Source organism: Peromyscus eremicus, chromosome 3, assembly GCF_949786415.1.
Source record: "Peromyscus eremicus chromosome 3, PerEre_H2_v1, whole genome shotgun sequence".
In the NCBI taxonomy this organism is placed as follows: Eukaryota; Metazoa; Chordata; class Mammalia; order Rodentia; family Cricetidae; genus Peromyscus; species Peromyscus eremicus.
The window spans coordinates 135678929-135695364 of NC_081418.1; the positions used below are offsets into that span (position 1 = coordinate 135678929).

Sequence of the window (16436 nt, forward strand, 5' to 3'; positions counted from 1 at the left end):
TAGCTGTTATACCTGCATTCTTGTCCTGATTCTTGGCTTAAGGGACTGAGGACTGAGTGATCTTGGCCAGTAACTTTACTCTTTGCCCCGAGTTTCCTCCTTTGGATGGTGAGGAACTGGATGGTCCTCTGCATTTCTTCCTAGTCTCACCAAGTGTTGCGCTGAGTCATAACCGTTCATCTTTTGAATTCACCAAGCGTCAGCCTTGAGCCCAAGGCTCAGAGAGTTTAGAAAACCCAGTCCTTGTGGTCAGCCCTGACTCAGACCATTCTTCCTCAGGGGATGCGCTGGCATTTGCTGTGCGATATCTAACTTCACAAATCCACGGAGCCAGGCCTGGAGCCTCCAAAGCAGTGGTTATCCTCATCACGGACACCTCCTTGGATTCAGTGTACTCAGCCGCGGATGCAGCCAGATCCAACCGTGAGTGTCTGGTGCACAGTCCCGAGACCCCAATCAAATGCTGGAGGAGCGGGGAGGTGGGCGTCTTTCTCTTCTTCCTTGTGTTCTCTTGCAGTGTTGGGTACTGAACCCTGGACCCGTCACACATTAGGCAAGCACTCTACCACCGAGCTGGGTCCCCAGCCGCTCTCTTTTCATACTCATCCTCTTGAATGATCTCATTCAGTATCAGGGGTCTAAATATATTTATGGACCACTGACCTTGAAATTCCTGTCTCTAGCTCAGACTTCTCACCTAACAGACAGTTCATCGTTAACTCATAGACAGTTCATGGTTAACTCTAATGGACAGTTCATGGTTAATTCTAACAGACAGTTCATTGTTAACTCTAGCAGACAGTTCATGATTAACTCTAACAGTTCATGGTTAACTCTAGCAGACAGTTCATGGTTAACTCTACTCCTGCTTTACCTCAACATTTCCTTCTTTGTCATCTAGTTCATTCTTTGAAGTTACTCAGGTTAGAAATCTCAGCCCCTTTGAGTTCCCCCTTTCTCTCACATGCAACCCAATAAAACATCCAAATCTTCAAAAAACACTGAGACTCATACCACTGCCTGCAAGCCCCACCATCTCTTACCTGAGAGACAGGGCTGGCTTTCTGACTGGAACTGCAGCTCCTTCTCTTATAACCTCTCCTCAACATAGCAGCTGTGCAGACGAGCTCCTGCCACGCCATCGTGGTCTGGGCTTTCTGTTTCCTTCAGAGAAGACATGAGGTTGGTGCCGTGACCCATGAGGATTTGCACACGCTGGGCTTCACTCTCTCTCTTGTGTGTTCTGTATTCTCCTGCCTGCGCTCTGGCCTTTTATCCTTGCTGCGCTCACTGTGAGGGTCATTTCTTCCCCAGCCCTGTTCTTGGCTTCTTCATCCTTCCTTCAGGTCTTTCTCCATGAAATGGTTATTCCCACCCTCTGTGTGTTCCCCATCCTTCTCATTTCACAGTTTCTTCCGAGCATCTATCTACACCTGAAGATGCCATATGTTCACTATTTTGTGTGTTTGCTGCCTGTGTTCCTGTGTGTTAGCCATGAGGACAGGAGACAGGCACTTTATCTGCTCGGCTCACTGCTCTATCCCCACTGCTTAGAACGGTGCCTGACACACAGGAGTAGCTCATTAGCATGTGCAGCCTACGTGGACATCTTCCTCACAGGCTTGCTGTGTGTGTGGCCAGCCTGGATTGCAGGAAGCTCCATACAGGTGCTAGATGGAGTGTATATGTTGTGGTTACCTGACCATAGCCCCTTTCTTGTTCCTCGGCTAATTTAGGAGTGGCGGTGTTCCCCATCGGGGTTGGGGATCGTTACGATGAAGCCCAGCTGAGGATCTTGGCAGGCCCAGGGGCCAGCTCCAATGTGGTAAAGCTCCGGCAAGTTGAAGACCTCCCCACTGTAGTTACCCGGGGCAATTCCTTCTTCCACAAGCTGTGCTCTGGTAAGTCTTCTGATATATATATATTTTTCCAATTCTCAAACAACCACTGCCACTATGACCACTACCAAGCCAGAAAGCCCATAAAAACCAAATAACACTCCAAAGACTCAAAGATGTCTGTGTATAAAATTTAGTCTTAAACGAAGAGTGCCATATGGATCAGAACTTTCACATTTCTGTTTGCGGAAGGCCGTATACTATCACCTTCAGGGATTTCTGGAAATTTTTCTGTGACCAATCCTGCTTCCACTTGAACTGTCCATCTGACTTTTTAAGCAGAGGAAGTCCTGACTTATTTGTACTGAGGGATTTTGGGTGAAAGAATTGGGAGAGATAAGCAAGGAACCCCAGCATCCTACAGGTCATGGTCCTATATTTTACTCTCAGTATACATATAAAGGACTTTAGAAATACATCATCAAAGCCAATATTGAAGGACCACAGGTTAAGTTGATTTTAGGTTAGAAACTTGTTTTGTTTTCTGGCCTGGTTTTATATATTAATGTAATTATTATTTTTATAATTGATTTAACTTGATTTTATGTACATTGGTGTGGAGGTGTCAGATGCCCTGGAATTGGAGTTACAGTTGTGAGCTGCCACGTGGGTGCTGGGAATTTGAACCTGCGTCCTCTTGAAGAGCAGCCAGTGCTCGTAACCACTGAGCCATCTCTGCAGCCCCTGTAATTATTTTTAAATTAAACCTTCCTACAGAGTTACAGACCTTTCCTGATAGATGATGGCTCTCTTGGCAGCAATCAGTTAAGCTGATCTCTTTCAGGTTTTACAGATCTTGCTTCACCCCCCTCCCCTACTCCTGGCAGGCATGAGATAAGTGGAAGTTACTGCCGTGTGATATCACAATTATCAATTGTCATAAAGTACGTCTGAAGGACCACAAGGTCATCACCTCCTTGTGTCCTCCTATGTCAATGTGAAGCCCGCTCAGATTCTTTTTAGAGACGTGTTGACTAGTAGATGTCGTGAATGTTTTAGAATTCTTGGTGGTAGGTGGTGACTAGAGTCCTTCTGTGTCTGTTTCAGGGTTTTCTGGAGTTTGTGTGGATGAGGATGGGAACGAGAAGAGGGTAAGTCGCTTCCTGTTGACTTGGAAGGAAAGGTCAGAAATACATGTGGGGAGTGCTTGTTCTTATTGACTAATTTTACACTGGGTGGTCTTAGCCTCATTCTCCTGCTTGCTATTAGCCTGTTTTGGGGGTCCCTCTGTAAATCTTGTGTTATGTCTCCCATCTTATGTAGAGCCTCCTTAATGCAAGGCTGTTGTCCAACCCTAGCCCATCCCAGAGGCAGGTAGTGACATGGTGGGTAGACTTAGATTTGGTGTGCCTCATCCTGGTCCTTTCTCAAATCTGTTTTCTCCTTTTGCAGCCTGGGGATGTCTGGACCTTGCCAGATCAATGCCACACAGTGACCTGCTTGCCGAATGGCCAGACTCTGCTGCAGAGTCATAGGGTCAACTGTGATCACGGACCCAGGCCTTCATGTCCCAACAGCCAGTCCCCTGTGCGAGTGGAGGAGACCTGTGGCTGCCGTTGGACCTGCCCTTGTGAGTCCTTCATTTCCCTAGTCTGGATTGTGTAGAGGAGCAGGCTTTTAACTTGCTGTGTAGACAGCCAGCGTGGAAGAGGCTAGGTGGAAGTACTCCTGCCTCATGACACACATGTGCTGTTGTGCCTTGTACTCCTTCCCTCCATGGAATCTGGGTATCTTTTCACAGAGCCTCAGAGATCCACAGATGTGTTTTCACAGACCCATAGGAAGAATTGCTTTTCTGAGGTTCGAGTTCAACTTGGCCATTTCAAGTCAACCCTTCAGAATATACATCATTAGGATGTCAGAAGTATAGCCGTGTGTGTCAGGCACCCCCAGAGCCCTTCTCCCGAGTCACACCTACATTCATACAGGGCTGCATGCAACTGTATACTGTCAGGTGGCCTGGTATAAGAGCTGGACACAGGTCCGTCCTCTGTAAGCCTGTGGTGAGTACTCATCTGGGAGGGGCAGCCCTCAACCTCACTGTTGGGAAAAATGGCCTCTGTGATGATCTGTTCTCAGCAGTGGACGCAGACATAATTGTAGGGCGCCATCAGAACTGTGTTTCACATCTCACTCTGCCTTCAGAACATATTTAAGGGATACATTTCCCTTTTGGTTTTGATGAAAATGGTCCCAGAGTTCATGCTATTTCTGGTTATCCATAAAGAATTCTATGGTCACTGCTTCATGACACACATGTGCTGTCGTGCCTTATACTCCTTCCCTCCTTGGAATCTGGGTATCTTTTCACAGAGCCTCAGAGATCCACAGATGTGTTTTTACAGACCCATAGGAAGAATTGCTTTTCTGAGGTTCGAGTTCAACTTGGCCATTTCAAGTCAACCCTTCAGAATATACATCACTAGGATGTCAGAAGTATAGCCGTGTGTGTCATCAGACAGTCTCAGTTGGTCACTAGGTGGCTGTGCAATAATTAAAACTTTGAACTTGATTAGAGTTTAAGTATCTACCCAGACACAGTTTCTACTGCCTGCCTTTGAGAAAAAGAGTGTGGACAGCTTCTCTCATAGCTGGGAGCATGGAGAAAGGATGAATGGGCTCAGAAGGCCACACGGGGCTGTGTAAGCTCTCTTGAGGCTTTCCTGAAGTCCAGCCCTGGGCTTCTGTTCCCAGGCCTGGCTAGCTGCTGCTTCTCCATGCAAAGCTTCTGGTGCCTTTGTATTCAGTCTGTCTTGACTCACTCTCTTCTAGAGTCCTTTCCCTATTTGTCAGAAGTTCTCTCAGAAAGGATCACTTTGAACACATCCCCTGGCCATCCCAAACTTCCTAGCTCCTATCCAGTCCCCAAGATTAGTTCGGCCCTTATCCTACCACTGGGATAGAGCAAGTGATTCTTCTCAAACATCAGCAAGCATCTCCCTTGCTGTCTGGCCGCTTGTGGCCAGAAGATCCATCAGGCAAAAATCAGACACTGGTCCTGAATTTCCTGTGACCGAAAGGGACACAAACCTAGCTTCTGCCTCCTGAGAGTCCTGCTCACTGGGCATGGCCCTCCCATTTGTCCCTCTTAGGGGATGTACAGCCAAGGAGTGATCTTGTCGGGGTGGTCTCAGTCCAGCATTCAATACCTCCTCCTCTTCTACCTGTGAGTGAAAGGTATCAAGAGATGACACTAGATTGGGAGTATTAAATCCTTTAAAACCGAAAGCTATTTTTGAATTTAGAAGTCTCTCTTAAACTAATTTTATTGGTGTATGTTCATTGTACCTAGTGATAAAATTCATAAAGACTACAGAAGTGTGCCTTTGTCCCCCAGCTCTAGCATCCACTGACGATTGCTGGTTTGTTTTTCTGTCCTGTTTGCCAGGACAGTTGGGAGGGATTCCTGTCATCCCCACCATATATGTCAGAATTTTATTGAAAGAAAGAACTTCCCCACCTCTCTACTTAATTAATTAATCAAATTAATGGGTGCTGATGTACCCATGTCATGGATTCTTATCTTTCTCTACTTCCTATAACAGGTTGATGAGAGTCAGGTGTTTTCTTGCTTCATTGGTCCCAGATGTGGTTCTTGGGCGTCTGTTTGATTTGATTTGAGTCCTTTGGGCATGTTTCATCCTTTGCTTTTTCTGACAGCAAAGAGCTTGGATCCCGTTGTCCATGACGTGCTTGCCTAATTCTAGATCACACCTGCTATCACTCCAGAGTCTGTATGAAAGACAAGCCCACCAGCCCAGGCGTTTGCAAACCTGCCTTTCTGTACTGAGTCTCAGAGTGAGATTCCGTTTTCCAAAGTTATTTACATTCATCGTCTCCCCTTGCCCTTCAGTGGCTGTGCTGTTTATTAGTTTTGTTTTTATTGTATTTATTAAATAGGGTGATTGTTCCTATTGATGGATTTTATGGTGACATTCCCACACATGCCTGAATGGGGATTTGGAGTTATGCACCTCTCCCTTTTTTTCCTCATGTAATCAAACAATGTTGCTCAGGGGGTTTGTGGCTTTGTACATTGTTTTCTAGAATTCCGCTGATACTTTCTGTTTTGTTTTGTTTTTTTTCACTCTGTGAACTATTTGATACCTTTACCTGATGCCTGGGGAGTTACTCTTTATCTTTAGAGTTCAATGGTTTTGCTGCTACCTCCTTTCCCCCCAGGTTCACTCAGGGTCAACCGATCTGGGTGAAAATTTCCAGACATTTGTCACTTGCTGTTAACGCCCAGATTTGGTTCTTCCTTGAGTTCCAGAACCTTCTCATGAGTCAGACTCAGTCTTCAAGCATCAGTTCTTTCCTGATCCCTCTGGAAGGACTCCGTCCCCACACTGTCTTGACTTCCTCTCCCTTTCCTCCGTCATACACTCCTCTCCACTCTCCTGCTGACGTCTTGCTCTTTCCAGGGTTTCTCATTCTGTTTTCCTTTTTGGTCTGTTCTCCCCTGGGCCCTTCAGTTTTGACTTGATTTTTAGCTGTTTCTTTTGTCTTTCTTTCTCCTGAGCCCAATCAACTTTTTCGAAAACCTGTTCCCAATCTGTGTATTTCTTGCATTTCCTGTTTATTTGTTTTAGTTTGTGTATGTGATCTCACATGCTGTGGCACACATGTGGAAGTCAGAACTTAGGCAACTTAGGCGTCAGTGTCTCCTCCCATCCCGGAGGCTGTGGGGATGGAACTCAGGTCATCAGTCTTGGCATCAAGAGCTACCTGTCTGGCCTTGCTTCTTTTCTTAGTTCTTAAAGTTCCTGTTCAAGGTAGTTGTCATCTTTGTGTAAATTTCTGAGTATGTTTAAATTACTGTATATCATTCGTGTCATATGGTTTTCTCCCGTGACATTTTTGGGGTAGAGTCTCCACTGAGTGAGGAGTGCTGATTCTTACTTCCTGAATTTAAAGTCATTCTCACAGACTCCTGTCAATCTCTTCAATGTGTGGATCAGCTTTTTTTTTTTTCCTCCACATTCAATGAAACCAGTTGGGAAAGTCATTTATTAGTGATGTGTGCAGATTTCATGTCCTCTGGTGTTTCAGCCCTCCTTAAAATGTCTTTCCAGGCCCCCGGTTTCCCTCTTTGTTATTTTTTATGTGTTAGTTCTCAATTGCCAAATACCTTCCCATTTCCTTCCCCTGATTTTGGTGCTGGGAACCTGGGGCCTCGCATGCACTAGGCAAGCACAGTGCTACTGAGCTCTGTCTCTAACTCCCAGAGTCTCTTTCAGTCTTTACATTTGTTTGTTGACTTCGATCATGCATATCCATCATTCTTTGACACCCAGACTGCCGTTTTCATGTAGTACTTGGTTTTAGATACTTCTCTGCTAGGTAGAGTGACCGTGAGATAATAGAATATGAAGAAAAGGAAAGAAGCGTGATGAAATGGATTCTAGAATACGTTTAGGAGTGATATGTTTTAAAAAATATTTTGTAGCTCTGTGATAACATTTATTATGTAAATCTCAGATTCTCATTCTTTAGTTGGGTGACTTTAACTTTTCCTGTGTCTTGAACATTGGAGTTTATTAATATATGTGGCTTATTACAAACGGTAGTGGGGGCTGGAGAGATGGTTCAGTGGTTAAAAGCACTTGGTGTTCTTCCAGAGGACCCAGGTTCGATTCCCAGCCCCTACATGGCAGCTTGAAACTGTCTATAACTCTAGCTCCGGATGATCTGATGTGTTCTTCAGGCCTCCACAGACAAAATACATGCAGGCAAAATACCGATACATACCTAAAAAATGAAAGAAAGGAAGGAAGGAAGGAAGGAAGGAAGAAAGAGAAAATAAAAAGGAGGGATCAGAGAGGGGAGGAGGGAGAGAGGAGGGAGGGAGGGAGGGAGGGAGAGAGAGAGAGAAAGAGAGAGAGAGAGAGAGAGAGAGAGAGAGAGAGAGAGAGAGAGAGAGAGAGAGAAAGAAACCTGGTCAGAAAACAGGATAAGGTTTACAAATCCATTTACCAAACATGAACACGCATGTCATATACTATTAGGCTGGCATTTAGTCTAGATTGCCACAAGTTTTCGTGACAATCTCCAAAGGTAGTGATCGCAGTCCCATTATACAAGAGGGATAGGAGAGGATAGCTTAAGTCCAGTATCTAACCAGGGTCTTACCCAAGCAAGTGGCAAAACACAATTCAATTCTGAGCTTCTTTGGCTCCAACTTACTGTGTCACAGTTGGTCTGAAGGTGGACAGAGCCATTCTGGTTGACAGTCTTTGTCTTGTGATTTAATAATACATTGTCATTGGTAATCGGGGCTGTTCCCTTGACATGTCACTTTTTTTTTTCTTTCTTGGTTTTTTTGAGACAGGGTTTCTCTGTGTAGTTTTGGTGCCTGTCCTGGATCTCGCTTTGTAAACCAAGCTGGCCTGGAACTCACAGAGATCCGCCTGCCTCTGCCTCCTGAGTGTTGGGATTAAAGGTGTGTGCCACTGCCGCCCGGTGACATGTCACTATTTACAGTTGAACTAATAAGGATTATGTTATTCAGTTTTCCCACCACTATGACAGAACACCTGATACTACAAAATTAAAAAAAGGCAAAGTTCATTTTCACTCACAGTTCTGGGGGTTTTGTCTGTGGTCACCTGGCTCCGTTATTTTGGGACTGTGGTGAGGTACCACATTCTGGCAGGGGCATGTGGCAGGAGGAGGATGCTCACCTCAGGGCTAGGAGAGAGGACGGGGCTGCTGTGCAATGTTCCTTCAAGGCACATCCTCAATAACCTAGCTCCCGTCTACTCAGCTACACCCCTTAAAGCAGTGTCACCAGCCGGCAGCCAATCCTTTGGGGGACACTTACCCAAACCCCAACAGCGCTCACTAGCAGCATGAGTCCCGGCAAGACAGTGGCAGGGAGGACGGCTCAAGGACTCGGGAAGTTCAAATGAAAGCCATGGAGGCTCATCAGCTCCGAGAAACGGTGCGGCTGCCCTGCCGGTCACGTGCTGGGTAGACAGTCACGTGCTGTGTAGACAGTCACGTGCTGTGTAGACAGTCACGTGCTGTGTAGACAGTCACGTGCTGTGTAGACAGTCACGTGCTGTGTAGACAGTCACGTGCTGTGTAGACAGTCACGTGCTGTGTAGACAGTCACATGCCTTGGGAGCTGCTCAGCTCCCAGAAATGGTGCGGCTGCCCTGCCGGTCATAGGCAGTGTTGATAATTGCCCACAAAAGTGCTGGTACCCCAGGCCTGGTTATGAGTAAGGGGCATTGGTGGGGTCTCATTGAGTTTTCCTCTCATTTCTTGGTTTTTGTTCATTCACGTCTATAAATGAGTCATGATTTGTGTGAAAAACTCATCTCCAATTTCATTTAGGTCCAAGACTTCCTTTCAGATCAACAGCACTGGCTGTTCAAAGTGGGAATCCCCTCCCCACCCCCAGCTCCCCAGTCATCTTATGTGGATGCCCAATGATTAGCAGTCACATACTGCTTTAGTAGGAACCTTGAGAATTTGCTGATTATATGTGAATGTGGGTCCCTGAGTGAGCTCTGAGACCCAATTGTTTATTTTGGCCCAGGAAATACTTCTCTTATATAATCTCTTGTGGGATGAGTCACTATAGCCACCGGTACCGTTAGCTGAAGGGACACGTGTCTTCAGGTGAATTTTCTTTCCAGTGAGGTCATGAATAGCTTGCTCAGTGCCTCATGCTTTCAACATGACATTACACTCTTGGAACTTCCCTTTGTTCCCTGGGTCAGGCTCCCCTGGAGAGCGGCTGGCTCACTGTGTTTGTGTGCAGCACATTGCTGCAGGAATGCATGGCCACACTGCTGCAGGCATGCATGGCCACACTGCTGCAGGCATGCATGAGGAGGCTGGAGAGTGTCCATCTACCGTCTGCTTTCCCCATTCAGGTGTGTGCACGGGCAGTTCCACTCGGCACATCGTCACCTTTGATGGGCAGAACTTCAAGCTGACTGGCAACTGCTCCTACGTCCTCTTTCAAAACAAGGAGCAGGACTTGGAAGTGGTTCTCCACAATGGGGCCTGCAGCCCCAGGGCAACGCAAGCCTGCATGAAGTCCATTGAGGTGAAGCATGCTGGCCTCTCTGTGGAGCTGCACAGTGACATGGAGGTGAGGAGAGTTTGCTGTGGGATCCATGGCAGAGCAGAGCGGAGCTTCAGGAAAACCGCATGGAGCTGGTTTTAACTGCTGCTGCCGCCTGGGAGTCAGCTTTCCCCTGACTAGCAGGGCACTTCCTCCTTCAGAGGGTTCCTTGCCATCTCCCCAGTCTTGGCATGATTTCATGTTGCTCTGGGTCCAGATTTGGGAGAGCAGATCAGTTTTAGATAGCAAGTTATGAATTTAGTCCCAGTTTCTGGCATTGATAAGGAGCTGGGTTGGCACCAGGACCATGGACGCACTAGGCGTTATGAGCCCAGTGCCCAAGGCCTGGGGGCTTTCCAAACGGAAATATTTAGTGCTTAAATCAGGGCCTTTGAAAATATTTAGGGCTTCAACAAAAATGTATGGCTTCGAAATTTAGAGAGGAGACTGCCAAACGGCTATAAATAAATGTTTGATTAAATGCTCACAAAAGGTTATATTATGCCAACTTCTTTACTTGTTCATTTAGAAATCATAAATATTTCATGGTGTGAAAACAACTTGTAGACTAGATTTTTCTCACTTGGTAAGAATTCCTGAGTATGAGCACTAATTGCTGAGAAATCAGAGTTAGTCATATATCAAACGAGGAGTCATAGCCAAAGAAATCTTAAAATCAGAGTGATAAAAAAACCCTTCCAAAATTTTTACAGCAAAATTACATTCGCTGCAGAATGTGAGTACATTTTAATACGTTTGATGTGCTATTTGGTGGGGCCTCAGAAGGAAGGCATGCATGCTCACGTGTAGGATGGGAAGCCACCCTGGCAGGTACTTCCTTCTGAAGATACTGCCCCAGTAGCTGATGTAATGGCGGCTTCCCTGGCCTATTGGAAAGGATTCATCCTTCTATACTGAGGTCCGCAGATCAGATTCCCTGAAGCCTTGGGATTTCTAGTTCAGGTGCACGCTACCTGCACAGCATTATAGCGGTCTGTGCTGCCGAGCTCTACAAAGCCCCTTGGTTTTGAAAGGGCTGCTGACAAACATCAGGTGTGGGCAACTCTGCAGTCAGGTGAGTGTGAGGAATGTACAGGGACCCTCAGTAGCTTCAACAAGAAGCAAGAGTGAAGCTCTGAGACTTCTGATGCACGAGAACTGTTGGTGAACTTTTCCTTGTTTGAGCAGATGACAGTGAATGGGAGACTGGTCCCTGCCCCTTACATGGGTGGAAACATGGAAGTCAGCATCTACGGCGCTATCATGTATGAAGTCAGGTTCAACCATCTTGGCCACATCCTCACATTCACTCCACAAAACAATGAGTTCCAACTGCAGCTGAGCCCCAAGACCTTTGCTTCGAAGATGTATGGTCTCTGTGGTAAGGAGGTCTTAGCTCTGCTCTTCTTCTGCATTATAAACCCCACTGTGCTTCCTGTGTATATGTGGAGGGTGGGGGTTGGCGCTTATATTACTCAATCCTGTGTCAAGCATCCAGTAGCGAGGGTCAAACCATCATTGAGGGTGGAGAATGGCCAAGTCTTTGGCACTGTTGTCTTCTTCTTTTTTTTTGTTACTCTAGGAATCTGTGATGAGAATGGGGCCAATGACTTCATGCTGCGGGATGGCACGGTCACCACAGATTGGAAAAGGCTTATCCAGGAATGGACCGTGCAGCAGCCAGGGCACACATGCCAGCCTGTTCCCGAGGAGCAGTGTCCTGTCTCTGACAGCTCCCACTGCCAGGTCCTCCTCTCAGCACTGTTTGCCGAATGCCACAAGGTCCTTGCTCCAGCCACATTCCATGCCATCTGCCAGCAAGACAGTTGCCACCAGGAGCGAGTGTGTGAGGTGATTGCTTCTTATGCCCACCTCTGTCGGACCAATGGGGTCTGTGTCGACTGGAGGACAACCGATTTCTGTGGTGAGTCCCCATATGTGCTCCCCAAACCTTGGAAACAAATCAAGTATGGGATTGTTCACACTCTCTGGTCTTCAGATTCTCATCTGCTTAATGAAGATCCAAATACCTGTATTTCCTATTAGGATTCCAGTTAGGATCAAACAAGACTGTAGGTATAGAAGCCCTGTGAATGCAGAATTTTTATGTAGATAAGAGTGTATTTCTGTAATGCAAATAGTTGTGAATTTGGTGTTTTAGGCACAGGTAGACATCAGTTAAGTATTGCATGCCCAGTAACCTAGAGTTTGAAATTCTACCGATGGGGAGCGAATGCCCACTGGGCAGGGTTTTGAAGTGGGAGTGGTGTTTTTGCCTTTTGACTCCTCAGAACTGCTGATTTCCAAATAGGAATGCTAGCGTAGACCTCACCCTGTCAAGGCCAGCCTTTCTAATTGGACCTGCCCTTTGCTTATCATTTGAAATGCACAGAACACCAGTGTGAATCAGGTGTGGATTCTGTCCCTACAGGATGCTGGAGTGACAGCACCACCGACATCCTAGTCTATGGCAAATAGAGTCGTTGACTGTTTGTACATGTTGGTGTCTGAGTCTGTTGTCATGGAGTTCTCAGCCTCTGTGACCGGGAGCTGAGGACTTGGGCATCTCATCTAGTGACTGGCTGTTCTCTTAGTCTTCCTGCATCTCAGGTTTGGCAGAGTAGAGAAAAAGAGCCGAACTACCTACCCCTGCCCCTCAACCAGTTTTTAGTTCTTGGGTTTTGTACTAGGCTTTTTCTTTTGGGCCACCAATCAGCTCCCAAATTGTGACACGGGGACTTCTTATTAGTTATGAATGCTCAGCCTTATCTTAGCTCATATTTTAATTTTTTCTCTTTATCTACATTTTGCCTTGGGGCTTTTTAACCTTCTTTCTTTCTGTTTATCTTCCTACTGTCTCTATGTCTGCCTGTCTGGCCTCAGGTTTGTCCTTCTCTTTCTCCTCACTCTCCTTCTCTTCTCTCATTCTTTTTGAGCTTAGATTTCTCCTCCTTTTATTTTCTTTGCCCGCCAGCCCCGCCTGTCCCACTCTGCCTAGCTATTGGCTGTTCAGCTTTTTATTAGACCAATCAGGTGCCTTAGGCAGGCAAGTTGAAATAGAAACACATCTTTTCATAATTAAACAAATGCAGCAACAACAAATGTAACACATCTTTACATCATCAAACAGATGCAGCATAAATGAATGTAACACACTCTCACACAGTTAAAGTAATATTCTGCATCATAAACAAATATAACACATCTTTATATAGTTAACATTCCACAACAGGGTTTTTGTCCATGTGGATGGTATTGCTTCTACTCTACCTGCCTGCAGACCATCAGGCAAATGCTGCATTTTGCATTATGGAGAGCACCTTCTGTATTTACTTGCTTTGTGTATGTCCTCACTGTTTATTGTACATACAGAGAAAACCCCAGTGCTACATGTATGAATATGGCGATGCAAGGGAGTTTGCCCAGTCAGGTTATAATGTGAGAAGGGAGTTCCTGGTAGCTTCTCTCCCAGGCCTGTCCTCATCACTATGGATTCTTTATTTAAGAGGATTTTTAAAGTCTCAGATATGTCTGTATTCCAAAGAAAGAATGCAAGAGCTTTCACATGATTGGTTGGGATTATATTTGGCTGCAAGCAGCAGAGAAGTAAGGAATTCCTGTCATTTAGATGATCAGAGGGAGGTGGCATCATTGATGCTGGCCATGGTCATCTTCCCCAAGGTTTAAGATGCAGCTCTAGGTATGAAGTGCAGGGTCCAGCCGGTACTACAGGGAGGAGGCACAGTTGTCTTTCTAAAATAAAATAGATTCCTGGAGCCCACCAATAGGACACTTCCTTCCTCTTCTAGTTAACTGGTCAGAACTTAGTCATGTGATTGCACTTAATCACAAAGGCGATCTTGCATTCTGAGTGGTTGTATGCTGAAGCAAGAATTCTAGTATAGCAGAAGATGAAGAGAATGGACACTGGGAGAGACCGGTCATGTCTACTCTAGCAAGTTAGTCAGATGCTTGGCCATCTTGAATCAGCTAGGCTTCTTTTGCTTCTGGCTGGTGTAGGCCATTGAGAATGACCTCATTCTCTGTCTGCAGCTATGTCGTGCCCACCGTCCCTGGTATATAACCACTGTGAGCGTGGCTGCCCTCGGCACTGTGATGGAAATACTAGCTTCTGTGGCGACCACCCCTCAGAAGGCTGCTTCTGTCCCCAACACCAAGTCATGCTGGAAGGCAGCTGTGTCCCCGAGGAGGCGTGCACTCAGTGTGTCGGGGAGGATGGAGTCCGACACCAGGTAGGAGGCCTGGCATCTCCATCTCAGTGGGTTGACCCCTTCTAATTCCCATAGCAGGGTTGACTCTTATGGAATCATGGAGGGATAGGAAGGTAGCATGTACAACAGCTTTGGATTCTGGCAGATCTGAGTTTAGCTCGTGGGTCTCTCATGGATTAGCTGTGGGATCAAACACCAAAGTGTTAGCATATCATTAATATTATTTTTTATCCATGCATGTAGAGTGATATAGGAACTCAGGAGGGAAGGAGAAAATAACATGGGATGACGTCTGGCAATTTTCAGACATAGTATATACTTCGTTCTTTAAATTTAAATTTTCAGATATACTCCATGTTCTTTAAAGATATGTTTATTTTCCTCCAGAGCATTTGTAACCACCCATGGCCAAGTGAGTTTAAAGGGCACAGATAAACAGTTCATGACCTTTCTTTACTGTGAGATTGCTTTTAATGGACTAATGTACATTACAAATGTTTCAGAAGGTTTTTGTTCTTTAACATATTTGATTACGAAGCATGTGAGTATGTGTATGCATGCCTCTGTGTGTGTGTGTGTGTGTGTGTGTGTGTGTGTGTGTAAGTGTAAAGCATCCTTTGAGCCCAGGATCTACCAGAAGATGCTAGTTTAACCCACATTGCTTTTAAATACAGAAAGTCCTCAAGGAACCCAGCTCAGTCAACTTTCCTGTGGACCCAGCTTGTAGAGATGGGTTTGATTTTGCACTCAGAATTTGAAACTCAGTGTAACTCCAAAGACCTACCGTTTCTGTTATCCAGAAGCACATTTACTGCATTGTTTCTGGGATGATTTGCTTGGAAATCACTGAGTTGCCAATTCTTTTAATTTCTAGGGACTCATGAGCACACTCCCAAAGGGTATTTATCAAACTCTTCTGTTGGTCTTGATGGAAGATGGTAGACCATGATGGTAGTCTTCTGTCTTCCAAGTTGATAGCATCTATATTTATAAGATCAGGTGCATAGTGGCCCTGTCCTTCATCATGGTCAGTGACATCACCAAGCATGGTAGATGTAGGAGCCTATTTGCCTCTAAGTAAAGGGGAATGTGCTCTCAAGATCTAATATATCCACGCTCACTGTCTTCGTTAGGGTTTCTATTGCTGTGAAGAGACACCATGACAGCAACTCTTACAAAGGAAAACATTTAATTGGGGTGGATTACATTTTTAGAGTTTTAGTCTGTAATCGTCATGATGCGACATGGTGGCATACAGGCAGACGTGATGCTAGAGAAGCAGCCAAGTGTCTGTCCTACATACTGTGTTGCAGGCAACAGGAAGTGGTCTGAGATGCTGGGTGTGGCTTGAGCATATATGAGACCTCAAAGCACACCTCCACAGTGACACACACTTTCTCCAACAAGGCAACACCTACTCCAACAAAGCCACACCTCCTAATGGTGCCACTCCCTTTGGGAGCCATTTTCTTTCAAACCACCACACTCAGCAAGGAGAACCACTTCCCCTTAATGCCCCAAGTGGGGTGGCTTACCCCTGTATTTAGTCACAGCTAGTGGAGCTTGTTGTAAAGCTAGCCAACCAAAGATAATGAAGAAAATAGTCACAGTAGCTCCATTGTTTTGTCCATGATATTATAAGCCAGGAAGTAGATCAGTTTTGATTTTCTCCAAATCCCTGTGGGGTCATTATCACATGTCATATTTAATGGATGAGAAATCTAAGGTTCATATGATGGGGTTGCTGTTGACAGCACCTGGTCATCCTGTGCTGTCCCAGCCCTGCATGGACCTCAGGAGGAGCTGCTAGCTAAGTTCTGCACTGACTAGGCACTGATGGGAACATGTGCGTCTGACAGCACTAGGACTGTCTTGAACTTCATCCCAGTGAACCCCTTTTTTTCTCACTGTGCATAGGTGAGTAGGGAAGAAACCCAGGCATACCCTTCCACCATATTTCAAATTGCCAAACTAATTAAGTCCTTGGACATAAGATTCCCCAAGTGAGTTGGCAAAACCTCGCATTTCTCTCCCTGATCCTCAGGGCTCCTGGGCTCCTGCAGGGCTGCAAGGATGCAAAGCATTTGCATATGGCGTTAACACCAGTGGCCATTCCAAACTGTGGGAAGCACAAAGTGCTTCCTCTCGGAAGGCAGAAATGGTCTTGCCCTCTTCCTTGGCCTCCCGTGGTGAGAAGCAAGCTCTCTAGCTGAGTGTTCCTGCTCC

At 45.9% G+C, this 16436-nt stretch overlaps 1 protein-coding gene across 1 annotated transcript in view; it reads left to right on the plus strand.

Annotated features, from left to right (window-relative positions):
* The window catches only part of Vwf (von Willebrand factor), a 142830-nt gene that overhangs the window by 99088 nt on the left and 27306 nt on the right, over positions 1-16436 (plus strand). Inside the window, exons 31-38 of the mRNA XM_059258637.1 lie at positions 280-423; positions 1737-1901; positions 2946-2989; positions 3291-3468; positions 9785-10005; positions 11167-11359; positions 11561-11902; positions 14032-14231. Coding sequence (XP_059114620.1) covers positions 280-423; positions 1737-1901; positions 2946-2989; positions 3291-3468; positions 9785-10005; positions 11167-11359; positions 11561-11902; positions 14032-14231 — 1487 coding nt within the window. The remainder of the gene's footprint in view (positions 1-279; positions 424-1736; positions 1902-2945; positions 2990-3290; positions 3469-9784; positions 10006-11166; positions 11360-11560; positions 11903-14031; positions 14232-16436) is intronic.